The sequence below is a fragment of the Tursiops truncatus genome, chromosome 2, assembly GCF_011762595.2.
Source record: "Tursiops truncatus isolate mTurTru1 chromosome 2, mTurTru1.mat.Y, whole genome shotgun sequence".
In the NCBI taxonomy this organism is placed as follows: Eukaryota; Metazoa; Chordata; class Mammalia; order Artiodactyla; family Delphinidae; genus Tursiops; species Tursiops truncatus.
Genome location: NC_047035.1, coordinates 123,338,630 through 123,365,233, shown reverse-complemented (window position 1 = coordinate 123,365,233; position 26,604 = coordinate 123,338,630). Strand labels below are relative to the sequence as shown.

At 42.2% G+C, this 26,604-nt stretch overlaps 1 protein-coding gene across 3 annotated transcripts in view; it reads left to right on the top strand.

Moving 5' to 3' along the window:
• Positions 1–26,604, top strand: part of GABRB3 (gamma-aminobutyric acid type A receptor subunit beta3) — a 231,380-nt gene that overhangs the window by 128,803 nt on the left and 75,973 nt on the right. For all 3 annotated transcript variants that reach the window (XM_033852634.2, XM_033852633.2, XM_033852635.2), the window contains one exon: positions 25,279–25,499. In XM_033852634.2, the coding sequence (XP_033708525.1) occupies positions 25,279–25,499 (221 nt within the window). Of the gene's footprint in view, positions 1–25,278; positions 25,500–26,604 lie in introns of those variants that run through there.

Here is a 26,604-nt window from a genome sequence, read left to right as displayed (position 1 = left end):
AGCTATACTCCGATATTTCTGCATTTTAGTATATTTTTAGTGTATTAGCTATCTCTATCTATCTCTATATGTATATATGTATACATGTATGTATGTCTCTATCTCATATCTATATCTATTGATTGATCTGTCTCTATATCTCTATAGGTATGTATGTATCTATATCTGTATATCTATGTATGTATGTATCTATCTCTGTCTCTTTATGCATGTATATATATCTATGTCTATATGTATGTATCTAGCTGTAGTTTTCATACATACAGCCTTTTATCTTTCTTCCTTCTGTGGACTCAGCAAATTTCCCTTTCTCCTCACGACCTTTTGCTGTAGTGGCCATTGGGGAACCTCACTCTTTAAGCCACCTCCTTTCATGCTTCTCGTCTTATCAAAAGGCCCCTGAGAAGATACAGAGAGAAAAGTTGACAGTTCTGCCACCTCCCTGCCATCTAGACTCCTGTATCTTCTCCTGCCTCTTAGCTCTTTTGCTCTGCTCTGTTTCCATTCTTTCTTTCTCCAGGAAACAGCTCCTGTCTTTCTCTGGTACCTCCCATCAATTGCCTTCATTCTGAAGGCTCCCCGCTTCTTTCCACCCACCAGCCACTGTCCTTCCCTTCCTGCCCAGAGAGGAACCATGGTCTCGCTCCATCCTCAAACTGCCAGGGCACCTTTGGACTTCTGCCTAACAGTTATGCAGAAGCTGTTATCATTGTGGTGGCCCATGTTCTCTGGGCTCCCCACACCCATGGCCTCTTTCCAGACCACCTTGCCTCACATTCTCTGCCGCTATATAAGCTCCTGACTACCTGCAAGTTCCACCTCCTGGCTTTCCTGCTGCTTTCTTAGAGCGTCTTTTTCATACTTTCTAATTGATTGATTATCCTCTGCCCCTTTCTTAGGGATCAGAAAGCTCTCACTTCACACCCTCTCTTTAGTTATTTCATCTACTTCAAAATCTCCACCTGCTTTAATGTTTAAGCTTTAGACACTTTCTTCCATGACATATTAACTGCTTCTCACCACCTTGCCCCACTAGCACTTCCAGATTCCTATGAGTAAAACAGAATGTCCTTACAATGGAATATTATTCTGCCTTAAAAAAGGAAGAACATTCTGACACGTGCTATAACATGGATGAGCCTGGAGGACATTATGCTGAGTGAAATAAACCAGTCACAAAAGGACACATACTGCAGCATCTACTTATAGGAGGTCCCAAGGAGTCAGATTCATAGAGACAGAAAGCAGAATGGTATTTGCCAGAGGCTGAGGGGAGGGGTGAATGGGGAGTTAGTGTTTAATGTACTTTGCAAGATGAGGAGTTCTGGAGATGGTGGGTGGTTATGGTTTCACAACAGTATGAATATACTTAATGCTACTGAACTTAAAAATGGGTCAGCTGGTAAAATTTTTTTCCAACTTTGTTGAGATATAATTGACACATAACATTGTGTCAGTTTAAAGTATACATTGTGATGATTTGATACATGTATATATTGTGAAATTAAGCTGGTAAATTTTATGTTAAGTTTATTATACCATGATTTAGAAAAACAACCCAGAACATCTTTTCCTCCTCTTCTGTTTTTTTAGTTTTTTTCCTGTATTTGATTTCTAATCTCAAGTGTTGTGGTCGGAAAAGATGCTTGATATGATTTCAATTTTCTTAGATTTACTTGATTTGTGACCCAAATTGTGATCTATCCTGGAGAATGTTCCATGTGCACTTGAGAAAAAAGTATATTCTGCTGCTTTCGGATAGAATGTTCTACAAATATCAATTAAGTCTATCTGGTCTAATGTGTCATTTAAGGTTTGTGTTTCCTTATTAATTTTCTGTTCACTGGTGTAAGTGAGGTGTTAAAATCCCCTACTGTTATTGTGTTATTGTCGATTTCCCCTTTTATGGCTGTTCGCATTTGCCTTATATATTGAGGTGCACCTATGTTGGGTGCATATACATTTGCAATTGTTACATCTTCTTCTGGGATGGATCCCTTGGTCATTATGTAGTGTCCTTCTTTGTCTCTTGTAACAGTCTTTATTTTAAAGTCTATTTGGTCTGATATGAGTATTGCTACTCCAACTTTCTTTTGATTTCCATTTGCATGGAATATCTTTTTCCATTCCCTCACTTTCAGTCTATAATGTGTCCCTAGGTCTGAAGTGGGTCTCTTGTAGACAACATATATATGGGTCTTGTTTTTGTATCCATTTAGCCAGTGTGCGTCTTTTGGTTGTAGCATTTAATCCATTTACATTTAAGGTAATTATCAATATGTATGTTCCTACTGCCATTTTCTTAATTGTTTTGGGTTTGTTTTTGTAGGTCTTTTTACTTCTCTTTTTTGTTTTCTTCACTTGTGTTTCTTGCCTAGAAAAGTTGCTTTAGCATTTGTTGTAAAGCTGGTTTGGTGGTTTTGAATTCTCTTAGCTTTTGCTTGTCTGTAAAGCTTTTGACTTCTCTGTCGAATCTGAATGAGAGTCTTGCTGGGTAGAGTATTCTTGGTTGTAGCTTTTTCCCTTTCATCACTTTAAATATATCCTGCCACTCCCTTCTGGCCTGCAGAGTTTCTGCTGAAAAATCAGCTGATAACCTTATGGGGATTCCCTTGTATGTTATTTGTTGCTTTTCCCTTATTGCTTTTAATATTTTTTCTTTGTATTTAATTTTTGTTAGTTTGATTAATATGTGTCTTGGTGTGTTCCTACTTGGGTTTATCCTATATAGGATGGCCTGCACTTCCTGGACATGCTTGACTATTTCCTTTCCCATGTTAGGGATGTTTCCAGCTATTATCTTTTCAAATATTTTCTCAGGCCCTTTCTCTTTTTCTTCTTCTTCTGGGACCCCTATAATTTGAATGTTTGTATGTTTAATGTTGTCCCAGAAATCTCTGAGAGACTGTCCTCATTTCTTTTCATTCTTTTTTCTTTATTCTGTTCCACAGCAGAGATTTCCACCATCCTGTCTTCCAGGTCACTTATCTGTTCTCTGCCTCCGTTATTCTGCTATTGATTCCTTCCAGTGTATTTTTCATTTCAGTTATTGTCTTGTTCATTTCTGTTTGTTTGTTCTTTAGTTCTTCTGGGTCTTTGTTAAACTTTTCTTGTATCTTCTAAATCTGTGCCTTCATTCTTTCTCTGAGATCTTGGATCATCTTCACTATCATCACTCAATTCTTTTTCAGATAGATTGCTTATCTCCTCTTAATTTAACTGTTCTAGATTTTTATCTTGCTTCTTCATCTGCAGCATATTTCTTTGTTGTCTCATTTTGTCATATTTACTGTGTTTGTGGTCTTCTTTCCGCAGGCTGTAGGATCATAGTTCCTCTTTCTTCTGGTGTCTGCCCCCTGGTGGGTGAGGTTGGTCCAGAGGCGTGTGCCATTATCCCCTTGATAGGGGGGTTGATTGGCATTGTGGTGATCAGAGCCTGCCCTGGATATTGAGCGGGGCTTCCCCTTTTTCCTGTGGTTGTCACTGCCCTGTCAGGGGTGGCATCTGCTCCCTAGTTCTTGGAGTAGAGGCCCCCAAATCTGTTTCTTAGCTGTGATTCTGATCTGTGCTGTGAGTTAGGCAGTATTGGAGCACTCCCAGTAGGAGAGAATCTACTGAGTGTTCCTGCTCTGGAGGTGTTGACCTGTGAATGTGCTCAGTTGTGTCCCCTTTCACCCGCTGTGTGGGCTCACAAAGTACACTGTTGTTGACACTGCTCTCGGTCCTGCCTTAATTGTGGGTATGCCAGTGATTAGCCATGGTGACCCTCAGGCATTGTTTTCACCCAGCCACTGGCGGAGGTCCACTGAGGTCAGGTCACAGGACTGCAGTTCTCGTGCACCTGGACTCTCTGTGGGATCTTGTTCTTCTGATTTACCCACTTCCAGAGTGGTGAAGCCTCCTTTGGTCTCCATGTTGAGTAAGCAGCTGCCCAGTCTCCCCAGCTAGCACCGTGGAGGCAGCTTAGCTCCTAGGTTCCTTCACGTGGCTCCACTGCTGGCCCAGCCAGCACAGTGTGTCCTGCCTTTCCTTACAGCCTTGTTGCTCCTGCCTGGGTCTCGGTTTCATCTCTGCCCTATACATTGCAGCCCCCAAATTCAAATTATACTACTTCTGTAGAATGCCCAGGCTTTGCACCTGCACTTCTCTTTACCAGGAATGAGTGCCCTTTCTCCTTTCTTTGATAAGCAAATTTATACAAATATGATTTGCATACAAAATGGGCTCAAGTGGATTCTAGACCTAAATGTAGGAGGTAAAACTATAAAACATTTAGAGGAAAAAAAAAACCCATAGGACTATATCATCCTGATATTGGGTTCAGTAAAGATTTCTTAGATGTGACATAAAAAATCCAAGTGATAAAAGAAAACACTGATAATTTGTACTTTGTCAAAATTTAAAACTTCCACTCTTTGAAATACTACAGCAAGAACGGAAGACAATCCACAGCCAGGGAAAAAATGTTTGCAAAGCATGTAAGTGACATAGAACTTATATCTAGACTACATAAAGAATTTTTACATCCTAATGAGAAGAAGAAAAGCAAATTTTAAAAAATTGGCAAAGATTCTGAACAGACCTCTCTGAAAGAAGTTAGTGAATGGCCAATAAGCCAAAGAAGAGACAGTCAGCAACATTAATCTTTAGGGGTATGCAAATTAAAATCACAGTGACATGCTGTTCTGTACCTACTAGGATGGCAATAATTTTAAAAAAGAAAATAGCAGATGTTTGCAAGGATGTGGAGAAATTGGTACCCTCCTGCATTGCTGGGGTGACTGTAAACCAATGTGGCTACTTTGGAAAAACAGTTGGGCAGTTTCCCATGTCAGTTACCATATGATGCAAGAGTTCCACTGCAAGGTATATACCCAAGAGAAATGAAAATATTTGTCCACAGACGCTTGTACATGAATGTTCATAGCATCACTAGTCATAATACACCAAAAGTGGAAATAACCCAAACATTCACTGATAAATGTATGAACAAATTGGCTTATCCATACTTATAATAAATATTTGCACTAAAAAGAAATGAAGCACTGATACATGCTACACATAGATGCTCCTCAAAAACACCATGAAGAGTGAAAGAAGCCTGGCAAAAATACTACACATTGCATGGTTCCATTTATATGAAATGTCCAGAACAGGCACATCTATAGAGATGGTAGATTATTGCCTGCTTAGGGTAACAGACTGTGAATAGAGAGCCACTACACATGGGCACATGGTTTATTTTGGGAATGACAGACCTGTTGTAGAATTGGACTGTGGTGCACTTTGTGAATTTACTTAAAAATATTTCATCGTACCCTAAAACAAGTGCATTTTTTGGTATGTAAATTATATCTCACTTAAAGCTATTAAACTAGATCTCATTATTTGGTAGGGTAATATTGAAATGTGGAAATAAACTTTAAATAAATTCTTAATGAAAATATCAGGCGTGTAAACGTGGTTTAGTTTCTGTTAACAAGTAATTATCTTTGGGTACACACATCCTTGCATGTGCGTGCGTGTGCGCACGTACGCGCGCACACAGACACACACACACTCCAGAGCAGAAGAACGACAGAGTCTGTGCCTCAGAAGAGAAACAAGGTTGACTTTTATTCTTGTCCTCATAAGTTTATGTTTTATTGGAGAAATGAAGTAGAAAAAGAAAATGCAATCACTTCTCATTATTCACAGTAGTTATCTTCTATAAGGTTGCCACAAACACTGAATTAGTGAATATTGAACCACTGATCCTAAAGGAAATAGAGGTTAGGTACCTGCAAACCTCTGGTCACAACACTTTGCTGTACACCTGAAATTAACACCACATTGTTAATCAACTATACCCCAATATAAAATAGAAATTAAGAGAAAATAGAAACACACATAAAGCTAAGTTATGTATTCCTTGTTTGATGAAAATGTTGTGACCAAGGGTGACATTTGATTGGAGATATCGGAGGTGTTTTAAATTTTTTCTTTCTAGCTCATTTTCTAGTTTTACTATAAATCTATAGATTAAAATTGTCTTGCAGATACCGTCACAAGCTGATTAGATAGAATTGCCTTTCATTGTTGGCCTGCCTTCTACTTAATGCTTCCTTCACCACCCCACCCCCGCCCCATACAAAGCATCACGAAGATGCTGTTGTTTTATTGCCTAAATTTCTCCCAAACACATTCACTTCTTTCTTTTTTTTTTTTTTTTTTTTTGCGGGGGGGAGGCATTTTGTTTACTTAAAAGTGTATTTAAAATGGCCAGGGAATATTTACTTTTTCCTTCCCATATAACATCATGTAAGTTTAAGGTGTACGATGTGATGATTTGATACACATATATATTGGGAAATGTTTACCACAATAAGGTTAGTTAATACATCTTTCACCTCACATAGTTACCATTCTCTTGTTGTGGTGGTGAAACTATTAAAACTCTACTCTCATAGCAATTTTCAAGTACACAGTATAGTGTTATTAACTATTATTCATTAAAATCACCATGCTGTACATTAGATCCCTGGAACTTATTCATCTTACAACGGGAAGCTTGTACCCTTGGACCAACATCTCCTCATTTGCTCCATCCCTCAGCCCCTGGCAACCATCAGTCTGTTCTCTCTGTTTCTATGAGTTCAAAGTTTTTAGATTCCACGTATAAGTGAGACCATATAGTATTTGTCTTTCTCTGTCTTGAATTATTTCACTTAGCATAATGCTCTCAAGGTCCATGATGTTGTTGCAAATGACAGGATTTCCTCCTTTATGGCTGAATAATATTCTACCCTGTGTGTGTGTGCACACGTGTGTGTGCACCGCATTTTCTTTATCCATTCATCTTTCAATCTTAAGTTGTTTCCATATCTTGGCTGTTATAAAATAAATAATGCTTCAGTGAACATGGGCGTGCAGATCTCTCTTTGAGATAGTGATTTCATCTTCTTCAGGTATATACCCAGAAGTAAGATTGCTTGATTATATGGTAGTTGTACTTTTAATTTTTTGAGGAACCTTTATACTGTTCTCAATAGTGACTGTACCAGTTTACATTCCCACAAACAGTGCACCAGGGTTCTCTTTTCTCCACATCCTTGCTAGCATTTGTTATCTCATTTTTTTTAATAATAGGTATTCTACCAGCATTCACAATTTTCTCTTGCCATCACCACCACCCTTCATGGACTGTGGCAGTATGTTTGTCTGCTTGTAATGGCTTGGGCTGCCATTACAAAGCACCACAGACCAGGGTGGCTTAAACAACAGAAATGTATTGTCTCACAGTTCTGGAGGCTGGAAGTCCAAGATTAAGGTGTCAGCAGGATTGGTTCCTTCTGAGGGCTGTTAGGGAGAATCTGTTCCATGCCCTGCTCCTAGCTCCTCATGGTTTACTGGCAATCTTTGGTGTTCCTTGGTTTGTAGAAGAATCTGCAGTCTCTACCTTCATGGTCACAGCTGTTCCCCCTGTGTAGTGTCTGTGTCCAAGTTTCCCCTTTTATAAGGGCACCAGTTATATTAGACACTGACAGTGTCTTATTATCCTTTTGAATTCCCTCTCCTGTGTATGGGCAATGTCATACAGGAATGTTTGTTGGATAAATACATGAAAAAGTAACAAAGGAGTGAGAAAGTTGTACCTTGGAGTCCAGACCGAGTTACCCACATGCTGCTCCCAGCCCACAGCCTGTTCATGTCACAGGCTGTTCATCCCTGCGGGTGGACCTCCGCAGCACACTTGCTTGTCATCATTAGACCCAGGGGATGTGTGTTGGGTCCCTTGTTGGGTCCCTTGTTGGGTCCAGCATGTCCCCATGCTCAGCAGTAGTGCAATGGCAACAGCACTGACCTCGGTGTACTGTGAGGGAGTTAGAAAACACCATGGGAAGAAAATTACTCCTGCCCACAGCTGAAGACTATACTTCGGCTGAGTCCTAAAGCTGCTGTTTTCGGAGTTTGCTCTAATGAGTGATTCTGTGCTTAAGGATTTAGGGTTGCTTGGTGGATGTGCTCACAATGGGCTGGCCATCTCTTATTAAAGGATAGAAAAGGAAAGACAGACCTTTGAAAGATTTTGATGAGAGAAAAGATGGGGCTTGAACAGAGACTCTAAATAAAAATGCTACATGTCTTGTGAACTGAATCCATAACAACTATTTATTTTTATAAGCTTGGTGAGGCAAATGTAATAAATGAATATAAAATGATGAATGAATGAATACAGTGACTGAATAATTCCATGAATAAATGAATTGATTTAATAAATGCCTGTCCACTGACTAACTGATAATCTTTCTTGCAAATAACCCACAATATTTAAAAATTACATATTGGTATGGCTATCTATTACTGTTTTGGGGGACATATCCATATATATGTAAATAGATATAGAATAACAACTAGGCTATTTTTAGTGTGAGATAGTGATCCAAAGTGTCCTTTATGTTTCTCATTCCTTTTGTATGTGCGTCTTGCTGTCAGCTGTCCTCTGTCAGCCAGGGAGGCTAAGTTCAGCTGGCACCGGCCCTGCCATGAATTGGTGGACAAGTAGGATGAAGAAATCGCCACCCACCCTTGGGCTTTTCAGGTGTGGCTCCCAGCCTGGGCTGATGAAACTGACCAGAAGGGGAGGTGAGCTCCCTCACAGATCCAGTGGCTTTGGTCATGGGCAGTTGAGGGAGAAAACTATAATTCTGGAAACCTTAATTCCGACCAACAGTTTGTATTCCACAGAACATTCTGGCCCTCTACCCCAGTGCCCTTGTCCTTTGGCATAATCTTTGAACCTCAGCTATGCCCATTTCCTTTCCTCCTTCTTTACTCTCTTACCCTCATCTGGCCAGACCCAGAGGGAAGGAACCCCTGAAAAGTGAGGTCGCTGGATGGCTCTGTCAAGATGCTCCACAGAACCTCCTGACACCCGCTGCAGTTCTGGGAAGTCATCCTGTGCAGAGACCAAGTTCAGACATTAGTTCTCTGGCTCCTGTCCTCACTGGAAGGCACTCAGATCATCAGAGTAGTCATTTGTAAAGGTAAATTTGATAATGGGCTGAGAAGTAAGTCTAAGGATCTTTTAGGTCACAGTACTGTTCTGGTTAACTTGGTGCAGATGGCCTCTCTGGGTTGTGGGGTTGAATTTTGAATTAGAACATAGCAGGAGAAAACCAAAAGGAGAGTAACTTTTGTGACATCACACCCTGTACATTTTAAGTGACAACAATTTCACAGCTTTAAAGGTGAATGTAAAGCAAGTGGATCACAACTGATTAAATTACCAGCTGTTAATTATATTGCCAGTTATAAATTATAAACTCGAATTCTGATTAACACAGCAACTAATTGATCGACATCTTTAGTTACATTATAACTGAATTGGGCACTCACAATTCCAAACTCCTGGGAAGGAAAAATGTCTCTACAAGCTGTGTAACATAGTGGCTGAATCCTAGTTGTGGGATTTCTGAGAAAGCCTGCAGAGGAACGAGAAACATAAAGGACACTTAGAATTATTGTCTTGCACTAAAAATAGTCTAGCTGCTATCCAACATGTGCAAGTCACATATGGAAAACCTGTATTTTAATATCCAACATTACTCACAAAATCAGGAAAATGTACAATTAACTTGACAGTTGATGTTCTAACCGGCACCTTGGTGAACAGAGACCTTTTGCTACTTTAAATCTCCATCTGGCTGCTACAAAAAAATTTGCTTTCAATGGCTAGAGTCAGGTTGGCTGGTACACAGCTCTGTGTCATGACTCCTTTGGACTCATTTGAATATGAAAAGTGTCAGATATTATGTTTAACAGGATCACACTGCCAGTGGAGGGAGAGCACTTGCTTTCTTCAAACAATGTTCTTCCTTAGGAATACTTTAAGAGTTCTTATTTATTTACTCTTTATTTACCAACTTCCAAAGCAAAACATGGGCATTTTAACAATCAAAACCACCCTTTCACGATTCCTGTTGGCACCATAGACACTTCACCTTCTCTTCATTAATTCTAAATCTTCCACATGCATGCCTGGGTTGTGTGCATGAGCATTGAAAGGGAATAATTAGAAACATCTGTTTACGTTTACCAGGAGCAGATATTAAAGGAATTAAAATAAGCATAATCATCACAAAACAGCTTAAAAAACTCAATATACGAGAATGTCTGAATACCATGAGAGTGCTATATAAACTTCTATATAAATATACTATATGAATGCATCACTATGTGAATACACTATATGACATAAAAAGATCTTTCATTAAATGATATAAATAGCAAGCAAATTTAACATGTACTAAATAAGTATTGGGGAATATTCATTTCTATTATTAATTTACTGAACAGCCCGCCAGTGTGGTGTTTGAAGGTAATGGCACATGTTGGGTTGATGGCTGTAGTTATTTATGGCATCAGGGCCTGGAACAAGGCAGAACATCCAGGCTCTGAGGCAGCCCTCAGACACCCACGCTGCAGCCCCGTCAGAGACCTGTGGTTCTAAGGCCCTGACCCACGTCTCCCCGTTGTCATGTCAGCTGTTGCCATGGAGTTGCTGGGTTTTGTTCAGAGCTTCTTGAAGTGGTTTGCAGTGAGACTGTCCTAGCATCCACCTGAATCTGAAAGCACGTGGGAAGATTGTGTTCTTGCAGTTGGCCCAGCACAGACTCTGCTCTCCACGGCAGTGCATGGCTAGAGCTGTCCACATGCTGCCTTTCGGTACACATGTGCCTGCTTTCTAAATATAGAAGTAGTGTTTCCTGATTTTAATGAAATTAAAAGGTTCAGTATAATTTTAAGTCAAAATAATGATCAGAATATGAACATGCAAAAATAAGAATTGCATAAGGAGCTTTTTAAAATTACCAGCACTGGGTCTTACCTCCTGCAATTCTGATTCAGTGTAGCTGGGGTGGGCCCTGGAATTGGATGGGGCATAAGGATAGAGAAAGAATAAAGATGACAAGGTACAACCAGATGAAGCAGTCTCCTCAGGTGGCTGAGGAGAAAGTCAGTGCTCAGAGGAATACCCGGCCTGCAGGTAAAAATGAAGAGTTAAACATCTTAGGAATGAATGATCTCACCCTGGAAGAGAGGAGGAAGGGGGCAGGGCAGGGATGAGCCTAGGCAGACGAGCCTTGAGACCTGGATGAGGGGGGCTGGACTGGAGCCCTGAGCCCACAGCCAGTGCAGTAGAAAGGGCAGGAGAGTCTCAGAGGCTGAGCAGTGTCCTGAGAATGGGCTGCAGCCCTGCTGCAAGCTGCTTAGATAGCGTCAGATGAGGGCAAAAGAGTGCCCTCTGGAGGTCGTTAGGCAACCTTGCTGGGCCCGGGCTGGAGATGGAAGCAAGTCCCAGGTGAATGATGAGGGATAAATTCTAAAGAACTCTCGGTATAAAACCATTAGAAAGGGTGAACAAATCATAATAAACATCATTTAAATGTGTCACTTAATTCACAGAAAAATAAGAGAAAGCCCCAGGAGCCACAGAAAAGGACAGAGATTCAATTTGGAGAGAAAGCTGAGGATGAAAGTGTTGTAAGCTGCACTTGAAGACCTGGGGTCATTTGCCCTATGTAACCAAGTGGCTTGAGGTTAGTGGTCAGGCAGAAACAGAGAGACTAAAGAATTCCACAAAGCAGAGAGTTAAAATTGAGTCTTTATAGAGCAGCACACTCAGGGGCTACACACCCATTGGAAGGGTGGTCTAGAAAAAAATTCCCCAACCATCAAAGGGTGATAAGAAAATGTCTGTCTCACCTGGGCCTTAGGTAGCATGGAAAACATCTGCCCTGAGAATTTGTATCGTATACCTGTACTAATCTCGATTTGGGGTTTGACTTAAAACTGTGGAGAAATTTTCACTGAAAGTGATCCAAAGTTATCAACCAATCTGGAACACTGGATGAAAGCACATGCAGATCTTTTATAAAGGGACACACTGGCAACCCAGTTTACATAGAACTTCTGCTTATTATTCAGCAAATGTTTATGAAATTTCTCTTATGTGCTGGGCACTGTCCTAGCACTGCGCTGGGAATAGATCGTTGAACAAAACAGACAAACATTCCTGTTCTCATGCAGCATACATTCTAGCATGGGAGAAAGGAAGTAAGCATAATAAATAAATATATCGAATAGAATGTAATCAGGGTTGACAGGAAGGGAGGGTGCAAGGGATGAAGGTTGCCATTGTCAGAGAAGGCTCATTAAAAATGTGAATTTGAGTAAAGCCTTGACTAAGGTGAGGAAGTCAGCCAGAAGGTTATCTGGGGAGAGAGAGTCCCAGGCAGAAGGAACAGCTAATGAAAGGGCCTACAGCGGGATAGCGCCTGGGTTGTTTGAGGAACAGCCAAGAGGGTATTGTTGCTGAGGTGAAGTTAGCAAAGGAGATGAGGTCAGAAAGGTGGTAAGTGGGCCAGAGCACAACTACTTGGGCTTTACTTCCATAAAATAAGGAGCCATTGTATGGTTTTGAACACAGGAGCAAATTATCTGACTTAAATTGTTAAAAAGTCACCTGTTGAGAATTGGAGCATTGGAGAGCACAGGTGCAGGGAACTGGTCTGTAGGCTACCAAGGAAGGGTGTATGACCGGGGGGCAGCCACAGCAGTGATAAGGAGTGGCTGAACCACAGTCTCCTTTTCATGTGGAGTCAACAGAATTTCATATGGATTGATATAGAATGTGAGAGAATAGATGAGTGAAAATGACTGGAGATTTTGACTCGAGTAACTGTAAGGACAGAATAGCATCAGGGGAATGGGAAAGATTGTAAGTGGATCCATTTTGAGGGTAGCATTAGCAGTTAAAGCTGGATGTGTTGACTTGATTCTAGAGTTTGATTTAAAAATTGGGTTGGAGAATAAATTTGGGAATTCTAAGCATATAGGTAGAATGTAAATCCATGCAGCTAGAAGAGATCACTAAGGAAGTGAGTGCCAGAGAGAAGAGAAGGGACCAGGGTGTGGTCAGGTGAGTGAGTAGATGGTGGCACAGGGAGAGCAGTCCTGTGCACTCTAGCATTAGGAAGAAAAGGAAGAATTGGAAGGAGTAACAAAGCAGATAGGCCAGTTGGGCAGGAAGAAAAGCAGGAGAGTGTGTGTCAAGAGCAGTGATGGGTCTGGGATTTTGCCCCCAGTTTTCATGGACGCTGGAAGAAGACACGAATCTCATAAGTCAAAAATAAAGGACAGTTGACTGCTCACAACTAGGGCCGGCTACATGATTTGTGGGGCCCAGTGCAAAAAGCAGGAACACAAATGCATAAAGGATATGTGGTGCACACACACACACACACACACACACACACACACACACACACAATGTAATACTACTCAGCCATAAACAAGAATGAAATTTTGCCATTTGTAGTGACATGGATGGACTTGGAAGGTATTATGCTTAGTGAAATAAATCAGATAGAGAAAAGCAAATACTGTATGATATCACTTACATGTGAAATCTAAAAAATACAACAAATTAGTCAATATATATAAAAGCAGCAGACTCACAGATATAGAGAATAAACTAGTGTTTACCCATTGGGAGAGGGAAGTGGGAAGGGGCAAGATAAGTGTAGGGGAGTAAGAGGTACACACTATTATGTATAAAATAAGCAACAAGAATATATTGTACAACACAGGGAATATAGCCAATATTTTATAATAACTACAAATGGAATATAACCTTTAAAAATTGTGAATCACTATGTTGTACACTTGAAACATATAATGTTATAAATCAACTATACCTCAATTTAAAAAAAGTTTTAAAAAAGCAGGAACAAAGTGTCATTCGTCTCCCATCTAAAGGGTAGCACTTGGTTTCTCCCTCCTTGGGCACTATACTTGATTAATTGTATGAAACCCTGCATTATGGTTTCTTTCTGGCTACCCAGGCTATGATTATAATATCCCAGAGGATAGGATTGCTTCATGTAATTCCTTGCAGAGATGTCCTTCCAAATATTTCTGTTGAAATTAATAATAATTAAAAAAAACTATCAAGCCAATATTTTTCAGTTATATGAAGTATGATGTTGTTAATATTGTGATTTGTCTAATAGCAATAACCTAACAAGTTTTGGGTAGAAACCAGAAATACACATGATCTCAGAAATGAATGGACTTGCTATCTAAAAATAGCGTGTCTTCTTAGAAACTGAAAGTACTTTAAAATGTGTGGCATCACTAGTCCACATGACTTGTCTTTGAGGAGGGGAAATCCAGTGTTAAACCTTGATATAGAGGTACACGTATAAAATCAAAGTGCATTTGAATACCCACAGTTTAAGTTTATAGGAGGGGTTCTTCGTTTAAAATGGAAATATTCATCCTGTATTTTATGATAAATAGATACCCTTCTTTCTGTTGAAACACTTGTTTTGCTTTATTGCTCTCTTGAAGGGATTCAGAGTGACACTCAGTTCAGCAAGTCTAATAATGAGAACTCTATAAGCCATGTAACCCAAGAGATGACCATGACTATTTTAGGATGTAGAATTCTTAACCTCATGGTCATCTGTAGGCACTGTGCTCAAGCAAGGGAAGAGCACAGAGGCTTGAGAAATGCCACACAACCAGAACGTGGACAAATCGCTCACATCTCCAGGTGTAATATTCTCCCAGTTTGAGTATCTTTCTAATATAAAGGTATTGAAGGCAGCTTGCACAAGCAATATGGCTGTTTCTCACAGCCAGTTCTTGGAGCACCTTTGCATAAATGACATATTTGAGTCATTGCATCCTCCTTGGAAACCTATTAATCAAAGATAGTTGCTGGAAAATAAAGCTATGTATCTGATTATGCACACACATACATGTTGCAGACTATATATATATATATAATTTCCTGAACAGTTTGGTGTCTTTAATGAATGTTATTCAGATAAATACTCATTTAAAATAAAGCAGAATATGAAATGACTCCTCCCCAGTTTATAATACATTCCAAAATCTCATTCATACAATGTTTGTGCTGAGTTCGAACATCTGTTCCCATATGGAGTGTGAGACATTTGATCATCTTGTATATTCTTCTGTTTAACCCACAATATATCTGAGGTCTGATGTTGGACTCAGCCTACTCCAGACACCATAGGTAAGCGTTCTTCTGAGGTGCAGTTTGGGAGTCCAGGAGCTCATCTGTAATCCATTGTCATGGGGACACTAGTGGAAACACAGCCCACCCTCCTACTGCTGCTGCTGACTCATGATCCAGTTCTAGATGTGTAAGGTATTTAGGAAATTGGGTCAACAGAACCCAGTGACTGAATGAATGCTGGATTTCAGATGTGAAAGAAAGAAGAGGTTGGTGTATAGCCTGTTTTTGGTTTGGTTCAGAAGATGGGTAGATGCTAGCAGAGAATGGGGAACAGATTTGAGGTAGAAAGATAATGAGTTAATTTTAGACACATTGAACTTGGTTTACATGTGGGGCATCTGGATGGAAAGATTCAGAAGGCGCTGGATCCATACATGGACATCTCAGAAAAGTGAAATAGGCCAGAGACACTGATGGAGGAACAAAAACCTGGAGGCTGGAGTTAAGAATAGGAGATGCTTCTTGCTCCTGGTTCCTTGATGCTCAGTTTGGGAGAATCAATTTTACAGTTAAAGGGGCTGTGCAGGGGCACTTAGTGAAATGTTCTTTGTATACAGAGGGGTAGTGGGAGGTAAGCCCTGGGGCACCTGAAGGTCAGATTAGCCACAGCAGATCAGGCCTGGCAGGGTGACTGGTTTGGTATTTTTATTAGTGCTTGTAGCTGTTTTACAAATTTGTGTTTAATTTAAAATTGTAATTTCAACATATTTCACAGCAGAAAAAATGTTTTATGGAAAATCTAGTAACCTGATACATTTCAGGAAACAATCTTGCATCTTTTGCATTTGGATACTGAGTAGAAGATGGAACTTGGGATTTTAGAAGCAAAGAGTGACACCTGCTTCAGGTGGTGCTGAGAATTCTACACCAAAGTATTAGGCTGAGTCTTTCTTTCTGGCATCTTGGGATAATAGAGAACAGTAGGGTTTTTTTATTTTATTTTATTTTTTTAGAGTTTGGCGTGTACTTGGCATGGAGCAATGGGCTGGGGGCCCACCTGATAAAGAGGATCCTTTTTCATCAGGTGCTGGGGGGCTTTTGGGAGGATGACTGGCGCTGCTCTAGGATGAGGGAAGAGAATGTATAATTTTCCAAATGCCTATTATGAGCCAAGCACTGTGTTAAGCTTTGTTAGCTCAATTAATTGTTAGAGCACTTTTGTAAAATGAGCATTTTTAGTTTCATTTTTCCACATGAGGTTGCTGAGGCTCAGAGTGATTAGGTAACTTTTCCAGGCAAGGCACAGGGCAAGAAGCTGACCTGGTGGTCTGAAGTGTCCTGCTGCACCACCTCCTGCAAACTAGCCCCTGCTGGAGATTTATTTAACCAAGGACATCTCTTTTAAATTTTCCTGGTTCTCATTGGTTTAGGTTGAATTCTCGATTTTTTCTGATACTACATAGTTTTTTGTCCTTTGAATGTAGGCCAGTATAATCATTTTGCATTTCAAACTTACTGGACTCCAGAGAAATAGCTATGGTATCTTTTCATACTTGAAAAGAAAGGCAACTTTTCAAAATAATTTATGTCCTATGCCAGTTTTTCAGATGGCTGTAGAGGACTGGGGAACTTGTAACTATTTTCAGCAGCCCATCCAGATTTCATACAGAGGTGACTAGTTCATCTTCTAAATATATTTAGCATTTACGTGGATGAATAAAAATTGCAGACTATGAGCCTTTCAGCAGGTATAATAGCTATATGAAGACCAGAAAGCCTCAGCAATCTTCCTCTGCATTTGCACACCAGCTTCCTCCCCTGCCAGCTACAGACTTAGTAGGTATTCCTTAAATATACACTTCTTTTGCATTGTTGTACACTTCTTGGCTCCTCATGTGTGCCCTCTGTGATGCTAATCACTTCAGAGTGTGTGACAGGCAGACTTCCCAGATGGGTAAATGGGCTTATAGTGAAAAGGCTAACCCACCTTTGCCCAGCCAACAGGAGGTAGACTTGAGATTTGGGCATTTTTGAGTGCAAAGTGCCTTCTCTTAATCACTTTAATTTTACTTGATTTGATTTGATGAATACCCCACCAGAATGTGAGCTACTTAAAGGTACAAATGATATCCTCCTCATCTCTGGGTCCATAGCACCCAGCAAGGTTCTTGGCCTGTAGTAGATACTCAATGAAGGCTTGAGGCAGAGGGAGGGAGGAGGAGGGGTGATCAGAAGGAGGTGGTCTTGCTTTATTCTCATAGATCACCATGTTACCAAACTCAGGTCCGGATGCTCGCCACTCAAAAGCCAATAATTGTGAGGCAAGTGTTGGTAGAAAGGAAAGTTGCTTTAATCAGAAAAGCCAGCAATCTGGGGAGAAGGTGGACTCATGTTCTGAGACCAACTCCAAAGATTCTGCTCAGTCATGACAATTTTTAAAGGTAAAAAGGGGGAACAATCACAGTTAATCATCTAGTTAGGAGGTCAGATTCTTCATCATTTTTCCACTGTGTGCAGAGCTGCTGACTTCTGATTTTCCTGTGGAAGCTGTCTTGCCCACATGGTCCGCCTGCAAATTTGCTAAGGGGGAAGCTGGACGTAAAGAGTCAGTCATTCTTTAACTGCTTAATTCTTCATTCTTACTCCATTTAATCCAGGAAAGTAATCAACAGATTAGGCAAGGCATTGTGTACCTTCAATAGAGCAAAATCAGGAGTTAGGTTAAATGTTACCTAGTGATCTCATTTTTATAATTAAGGCCTGAGGAAAACAGAAATGGGCAAACAGGAAAGGAGCAAAAGAGCTGCTTACACTTGTCAGACATCATTCCATTTCTATGGGATTAGGGACGAAGTTCTGTCTTCTGTAACTTCTTCATGTTGACATAGGGTGCTGTATTCTTAGAGTGGAGGATATAGAGACAAGGGTCTGTACAATCTCTTTACTGACAATTTTAGTTGCCTGCTTACATATATGGGCAGAACAAGCTATAATATTTTGATGCCCACAAAGATGTAGATTATTATGAGCAATAATGTTAATCCCATTCTCTTAAGGCCAGTTCTTGGAATTGTGCTAGCCATAGATTTAGTACTGCTCAAGATGGAGCAGCTTATGTCACGGCTACAGTCTGGTCATCACGCAGTTAGCTTGTTCCCTCTGGTGGCAGTTATAGTATCTGTACAATGACTCAGGAATGTGCATCAGAAACTGAAGGATTCTGTGACTCTATTGTCCTGATCATTAACTGCTTGAGCCTGCTCTTTTGTGACTCAGGGAGGCCTGAGAGATGGATGTTTTTCTACAAACAAAAGGCAGGGGTCGTGGAGGGGCCTTTGTTCTTGGTGTGACGGGGGGTGGCCTGCAGGGTTCTGCTGGGTTCCAACCACATGAATTCAACAAATGGAAGCCTAGGTACCAGCGAAGTCTGTTGTGGGAGGGGAGATGGATGCAGTGTTGGATACTCATTTTTAGGCCATTAAAAGGAATGGATTAGGATTTTCTAAATAAATCTTGTTAACAGAAGTGCCAAGATTCCCTCAGCCTAATTTTAGTTGCAGAAATGCCTGCAAAGGAAGCCTCCACCATCCAGGGCTTATATAAGCTTCTCAAAATAATTTTCTGTCCTCCCTGACCTGAGAACAACTTACCTGTGAGTTTTTGTCTCGTAAACTTGCTGAACCAGAAGCAAATGCAGGTGTCCTGTGGCTTTCACAGCTGCAGTTAAATATTTAAATTTGGCTTGGAGATTGCATTTCTTTCTCAGGATTAGTAAATTTTTTCATTTCCTGTGCTGAGGAAATCTAGTCAATTACCTAATTGCAGAATAATGAGCAGTGTTTCCATTTTCCAATATGTATTCTTGTCATTTTAATGCGATAAATACCAATAAATTTCCGCAAGCAGGAAGAAACATTATTGTTTATCTCTTATTGAAATGTATTTGAGCTGCTTGAGTTATACACCTAAAGGTTTTATTTTGTTGTTATTTGTTGTTACCACTGCTGTTCGTATATTCTCAGGAGATTTTAAAAGGACAGTCACCTATGCATAAATGCTTGGCCCCTGAATACCTCATATTCAAGAATGCCTGTTCCCAGCCCCCTTAGACTTCCTGCCTGCCCCTCGTCTCTCCCTGCCCCATCCTCCGCTACCTCAGCCCACTGGCTCCCAACCACAGGAGACTATGGGCTGGGCTGGTGTCTTACCCAGAAACTGTGGCATCTGACTTTTGCATGAAATGGAATTTTGTAATCTGGCGTAAAACCTAGCAACCCTTGTGTCATGTTTTTTCAATGAGAAAATATGACACAAATTTTAAACAAATGACTTACAAGCTTATGGAACCCCACCTACTAGTATTTGCTGTCCCTTTGTGAAGGCAGTGTAAAGCCTTCAGGGACAGGCCTAACTGGACTTCAGGGTTTCATGCCGTTTGATTTAATACACACACGTAAACAGAGAGAGAGAGTGGAGAGGGCCCTGAGTTCATTTAGTTATCAAAGAATCAGAGAGCTTTCCCATCCCTAAGAGAAGCCCCAGGAATAAATGGCCCTTTAATTGAATGCTTTTGTTTGTGTGATTCTTTTTAAGAAAGATTCTTTGTTTTGAATACAATTCCTGAATATTTCTTCATGCTGATTCCAAGTTCATCCTAAGCCTTTTATAATACAGAGAGAGAGAAAGAGAGAGAGAGAGAAAGAGAGAGAGAGAGAGAGAGAGAGAGAGGTGTTCCAGGCATTTTATCTTACCTAATGATTTTGATGAACTATCTTAGTTCAAACCAATTCTAACTGAATAACTCACGATTATGCATTATACCCCAGAAAGTCCCAGTTCTCAGTGGCCTGGAGAATTCTGGATGAAGATACACTTGCATTTTCCCTCTCACTGCCTGACCTCTCTCCAGTGAATCCCATCTCCTAGGAAATCAACACTTTTACTCAGGGCCTCCCACTTACCGGTGCCAGCCCCATTCCATGGTTGGATCTGCACCTAAACTGGAAGCCAGGTGTTCTCAGGGTGCCCAGGGCTGTTCACACATCTGCTAACACAATGGGAGTGAGTCAGTATTCGTGCACACACAACCAGTATGTCAATTAATTAATTTATAGGAGGGTACTTTATAAATGCTTAAAGTACTACAAATCTCAACCCTCACCCAAAGCACGGTCTTCTAAAATCAAATGATATCAGATTATAACCAAAGGAGCTTTGTGAGCTAGATTCTGCAGCAGGTCTGAAGAATGTGGGGGTGGTGTGCAGAGTGGAGGTTATGGGGGTCCCACCTGCAAAAGAGGAGATTCTGCTTCTCTGGGACACAGGGCCCTGTTACTGCAGCCCCACTGGCAGCTGCTGTTTCTGTAAACCCTGATCTCTGGGCTGGTACCTGCTCTTTCTTCTGCCAACATGCTCTGTCTAGATGTGCTGATATGGCTGGGTGTGCCACAGCCAAGAATCAGTGCATGGAGACCACTGTCCCTTCTTTGTGTGTGCGAATCTAAGTAAGCCCCTGGCACCAGAGAGGGGCCTGCTGGTCCTCAGCACCCACTGCTCCCAATGCCCACTACCCCCTCCTGCCCGCTCCTCCCAGACTACCACTTCCCCCATGCCTCTCCTCCATACTCCCTGCTCCTCCCCACTGTCTCTCCTGGAGCTGCAGCCTCCCTGCAAAGGGTGGAGGTGGGGAAGGAGGGGACAAGCACGAGTTCCTCTCAACCTGGTGTCCCTTTCACCATGCCATGGACCTGTAGACTCCTCCCTGTACCCAGAGTAGAAAAGATGAAAGGGACACAGTAAGCTCAACAAAGGCCCAGGAATGGAGATGCTCGCCATTGCCATCAAACCAGTGCTGCCTGGTTCTAATCCCTATGACCCTTGGAGCCCCCGAAAGCCCTTTATTTAAGAAATGCCACTTCAAGGTCTCTGCCATGTCCCCTTTCTTCCTCTCGAGTCTCCCTCAGCTGCACCATGTTTGGGGGTGACACCCAAAGAAGACGGCAAGGAAGGCTCAAGATGGCCCTATGGGGCCACCCCCTTCTTTGCCTCTTCCTCCCCTTGTGCTATCCTGGGGCTCACTAGCGCTGGGTGGTGTGGTGGCTGATTCTGTGAGCAGCACTCCGTCTGTCTCATCTTGGTGTCTAGTGCCCCAGCACGAGCTCCAGCAGCACAGAGCCTTTGCCTGGCTGTTATTTGAGAGGCTCCACCCCTCACAGCCCTGTCTCATCTCTCTGCTGCTTTTCATACCAGCAGATATCCATGCAGACGGCACCTGAGTCCACTTCAGTGCTAAGGTCAAAGACCAAAAGCTTACTTCCCCACCTCTACCTTATGTTCCCTGAGGAGTCCAGGATTCCTGCTTTCCACCCCTAGTCCACTGCCATCTAGATCTCTGTGGATTCCTGGAACTTCTACAATCTCAAGGTATCTTCTTTTTCTGAGGACTGACTCAAATCCAACCCTGGCAGACTCTCCAATCCATACAGATTGCATCTTTTCATGGCTGTGTTCCTTGGTCCCCGCCACATCACTCCAAACCTGGAAACCTGCAATTTGTCTGGGATTCCTTGGAGGAAACAGACCTTCACAAGGCATCTGTCTACAGAGTAGCTGAGCTCAGTGTCTGCAAGGGTGAGGGGCTTTGGTGGTGCCATATTGCTCATTACTCCCCTTCAAAAATATGTTACTGTATGTGGCTGCATCCTCCACTCTCAGGGGCATCTTTGCAGACCTCGCCCACCAGGCTGGTTTATTTGGCTGCATAAAACCTCACCCTAGAGCTGTGAGGCTGAGACCTGCTCCCAGAGGGAGGTGGCCTCAACTTCAGACCCCACATCCCCGAGTTACTTGTGTTTAATGGGATGGGGGGTGGGGAGGCAAATTGTTTGAGCTCTCTAAATTTTTCTTTCTTCATTGCTTGGGGATGGTAATGAGAACAGCAGTAATCTCTGCCTTGTATTTAAATAAGATGATATAGCATGAGGCCTGGCACTTGCTGCCAGCCCACGTTAGCTGCTGCTGGTAGTGTGTGCGATGCTCCTCACTACCCCTCCCAGGAGTCAGCGCCATGGCCCCCCAGTCGCACAGTCTCCCATTAGCTGTCCCCCAACTGCACAAGAGAGCAGAGGGGGCTTGTTCCTGTAGAGTCACCTTTCCTTCATCTGCCTCTTTTTTCTCTGCAGGAGAATGAAGTGGGATACCGACTAGTGTACCACTGATTTCATGATGCCCTTGCTTTCCAAGGCATAGCCCATGCAGCAGATTTGGGTTTAAGTACTACTACTTTTTCTCCCTCTGTTACCTAAGCTCTCCCCTACTGCAGTCCACTCAAATCACTCAGCAAACCCCCAAGACCAAAACTGAGAGTTGCGGCTGATACTGTAGAGAGCAGCAGAATCCAAAATTAGAACCTGATCCTGAGCTTGCAGACTGTGAATGACAGCTGGGTTCCCAGGGCCAACTGACACATGGCAGTGCCTCCACCCTCATGGCAGCCCATGTGAATGCCAGCTGGAAGGGAGATGGGAGAGCAGTGCTAGACTTCACAACTCAGGCGTAGGATGAGAGCTTAGAAACCAGGAGAGAAAGATGAAACTCTTCTATTTCAATAAGAATGCAATTTGGAGGGTTATATTTAAATTGAAAATCCTTTAGCTGCTCCTGCTAATTTATCTCCGTCTTGTTATGCCACCAAAACTTTGCATGTTTCAGTTAAAATGCATCACCTACATTAACTTAATGGTAATGCGGGGGGCATGATTGCGAACTTTACAGGCGATTTGCATCCCAAGGGTCTACATCAAGCCTACTATCTGTGACTTCCTAACCAGCACTCCTTTTCTCTGTCCTCCCACATCACCTATCAACAAGCTCTCTCACTCACTGAGGACTTTGCTCATCATCTGTCTTACCCATTGAACTCACCATTGCAAAACTGATCTTCCTCACCTACAGCTTTGTGCTTAAAACATAGTCTTATTACTATTCAGGTATGGCAAGGCCAACAGGTCAGGAGACAGCTATCATTGAAAAGAGAGTTTGTCACCCACAGACCCCAAGAGAAGGGGGCATGCCATGCCATGGTGGAGGGGATGCCTGGGGAAGCACCAGGGCAGGCCACAGAGAGTGAGCCTTTATTGTAGCTTCCATGGAAAGAATGGGCATGGCCAGGCTGGGTAAGCAGGCTTAGGATTGGCTAGTTTGAATAATTAAAGTAGGCCCTGGGACCTAGTCTATCCTTAGTTGCCTGGTGCCTGAACGTGGAATGAAGTACTGGCCTGGAGTGTGAGAACCTAATAAAGAAGGCAGTTCGAGGTATGAGCTCTGGGGTGGTTGGTTTGCATATGAAAAGTACAATCCAGCACTTGGCAGAGTTGTTTGATCTCTCTAGGAACTAGAGGGAGAGAAGACAGTCCCTCCAGGGCCCAGAGATTAAAGCATGAGAAATCAGAAAATAAATGACATGTTCAATACACACGGTTTTGTCACTTGCTACTTGGAAACCTTCAGTGTTCATTGGCTTTGGAGCTGGTGTTTGAGTGTTTCCACTTTATGGTCACTGCCACAGGGTCCTGCCTTGCCCACAACTCTTTACTTTCCTCCTCTTGCACACCAAGTTCCAGCAAAACTGCACTCCTTGGGGTTTCTTGTCAATTCAGTAAAAACAAAGGTCTTGGTATGACTTTTCATGCCCCTACCTCGTGTCTAGCTGACCAAGGCCTATCTTCAATACCACCTGCTTTGTGAGAATCTTTAATTGGTGGTGGGGTTTCTTTGTGTGTAGGGGGTTTCACACAGTTAATACCAGGCATAGAGCTCTGCCGTGTAGGTGACTAGGAAAAAATTCCCGTTTCTTCTCATCCACTGAAATGCTGCCTCTCCTTCAAGTTGTAGATAAAATGTCAATAGACTCCCCAGGCCATTTGCATATTTTGCTTCCCTCTCTCTCTGATTTTTTATGGGCCCTATAGCTTAAAACTTCTTTTGTTCGTAGTTGTTTAGTACATATTGGTTTTGTCACTTCCTTGTCTGTGACAGCACCTGGAGAGGAGCACAAGTGTACGTTGTCATTTTGGAGGCTCCTGTGCCCCAGCACTCTTGCAATCAGTAACAGATGGGTGTTATTGGGTTAGCAAGCTCTGAGAACCGCCCTGTGAGGCAGCAAGAAGAGTCTGCCTGTCTGGGATGGATTCTTTAGCTGATTTGTCATCCCGCCTCTCACTGCCTGCAAAGCAAGGGTGTTGCAGACATGCTCTGCCGGTGCGTGAGCCTAGGCGCTCCTGCCTGTAACAACAGTGATTTCTCCTTCCCTGGTTGGAGAGTTTACCGCCTCACCTTTGGATTTTCAGCTTGTATCCTTCCACGACAGGGTTTAGGATGTCCAGTGACTATGACCAGATATTTAGACCTGATCGTTCTAGACTTGAACAGTGATTGCCAAAAAGAATAGAAATTTAAAAATAGAATTTCCATGCTCAGCCTCTGATTTGTCTTTTTTCCCACTTTCTTACTGCACTAACTTCTCTGCAAAACAAAAACATGGGGTCATCTGCCTACTTTGCTTCTTACTTTGTTGGCAAGCCTGTGGGGCTGCACTGCCCCTGGCTCCCTCTTCCCACATTGGTTTTAGTCCCATTTTCTCTAGATGTCATCCTCTAGAGGTGATGACATGTCCCAGTTAGTGTAGAAATGGCTGTGTAGTGTAGAATGGCAACCTAGAAGGAAAGGAAAATGTGATGCATGAGGTGTAGAGACCCTCCCACAGGTCATGGTGTCTCCAACTGGTGTTTCTGTTCCAGAGGTTTTCTATTTACAGCTGTGTGGAGGGCAGAAGGAGAGGAGGAGTCTGACTGCAGAGAATTCGTAGCCAGGCCTGGCCTGTCATGGGCGGCTCAGGCCTAGGTTTGCCTGGTGAGAGGAGGAGGACCTAGGCCAGCGCACGGGTTCCCTGCCAGCACCCTGATTTTATGATGACTTTTTTGGGGGCCTTTATTTCTAGGTTATCACTTAAATGCCAATTTGTATAGTTTGCTTCTTACCTAAATAAAACAGAGAACTTATAGACATGATGTACACCTATTAAAACTGGTATTTGTGTTTACAAGAAAGCAACCACTGCTTCCTAACTCTATCTGAAAATAACATCCATTTCTCCTGGATTCCAACCTGAATTGGGCCAGTTGTGGAGGAAACAGGCCTCTGGCTGAGCACAAACTCATTTTTTTCTTTTCTTTTTTATTCCCCAGGATTACACCTTGACCATGTATTTTCAACAATACTGGAGAGATAAAAGGCTCGCCTATTCTGGGATCCCTCTCAACCTCACGCTGGACAATCGAGTGGCTGACCAGCTCTGGGTGCCTGACACATATTTCTTAAATGACAAAAAGTCATTTGTGCATGGAGTGACAGTGAAGAACCGCATGATCCGCCTCCACCCCGACGGGACGGTGCTCTACGGGCTCAGGTCTGTCTGCCCTATGGGCTGGGCTCGTGGTTGCATGGTGCACTGGCCTTGAGTTTTCACTGGAGGTGATTACAGTAAGTGAGGCCATGTCCTCAGATTAAGTTAAGAGACACCCATGAAACACTTGGAGCTCTGCAGAAAAAAAATCTTATAAATCTAAGATTTGGGGCATTACTGTTACTATAAATAGACATCAAACAAGTGAAAAACAGCCTCCTCGGATTGAGTTGATATAATTGGGTTGCCGTATCTAAGAACACAGATTCTCTTGGGGTGGATTTCCCATATCATAGTCACAAAGGCCTGTAATTAATATCATCCTGGTACTTAAGAGGCTTTCAGTGAAGTTTCCCAAAGCCATTTGCAGAGTTGAAAAAATGTCTAATTATGCTGACATACAGTATAGTTTCCATGGAGCTTTATGAGGTGGTGCCACCAATATTTATGGGAATGAGTAAATGTGAGGCTTCCTGGTGAGAATCATCTCTCACCAGGTCTTATAATGAAGGCACACGAATTGGGAAACCAGACTGCTGTCTGGAACCCTAAGGAGGCCCTGGGCTTCCCTGGTTACACTGGAAACCACTAGGCCTTCCCGTGATGCTCCACCACTGCTGGTGGTTAGTGATTTTGACTTTCACTGAACAGCAGCCTTAGCAATCTTTGTCTCTTGTGTTGATTCAGCACTGGTTTTTGTTTTGTTTAGTTTTAGAGTAAGTATGTCTGTGTCTTTCTTGATCTCCTGGACTGAGAGTGCCCAGAGGCCTTCCAGGAGGGACTCACAATCTGGAGTGGGGCACAGGTGGATATCTTGGAGAAAAGGTTTATCTCAAAATGTTGTGAATCTTTAACTGAGACTCCAACAGTTCTAAAGAGTAATCATAACAATGTAAGCTTAAATACACACCACTGTGACTTTTAGTGCTTCAGGGAGAGTAAAAGGAATTATTTAACATTGCCTTAAGTGGAAAATGTTAAGTGACTTCCTCAAAACAGCAGCATATAGAATGAGAGTTGGAATTTTAGCAAAAATCAGACTTTTTGAACTGTAAGAGAAAAAAAGTGGCACGTGTCAACTAAGCCATGGTGTTACTCCAAAAAACAT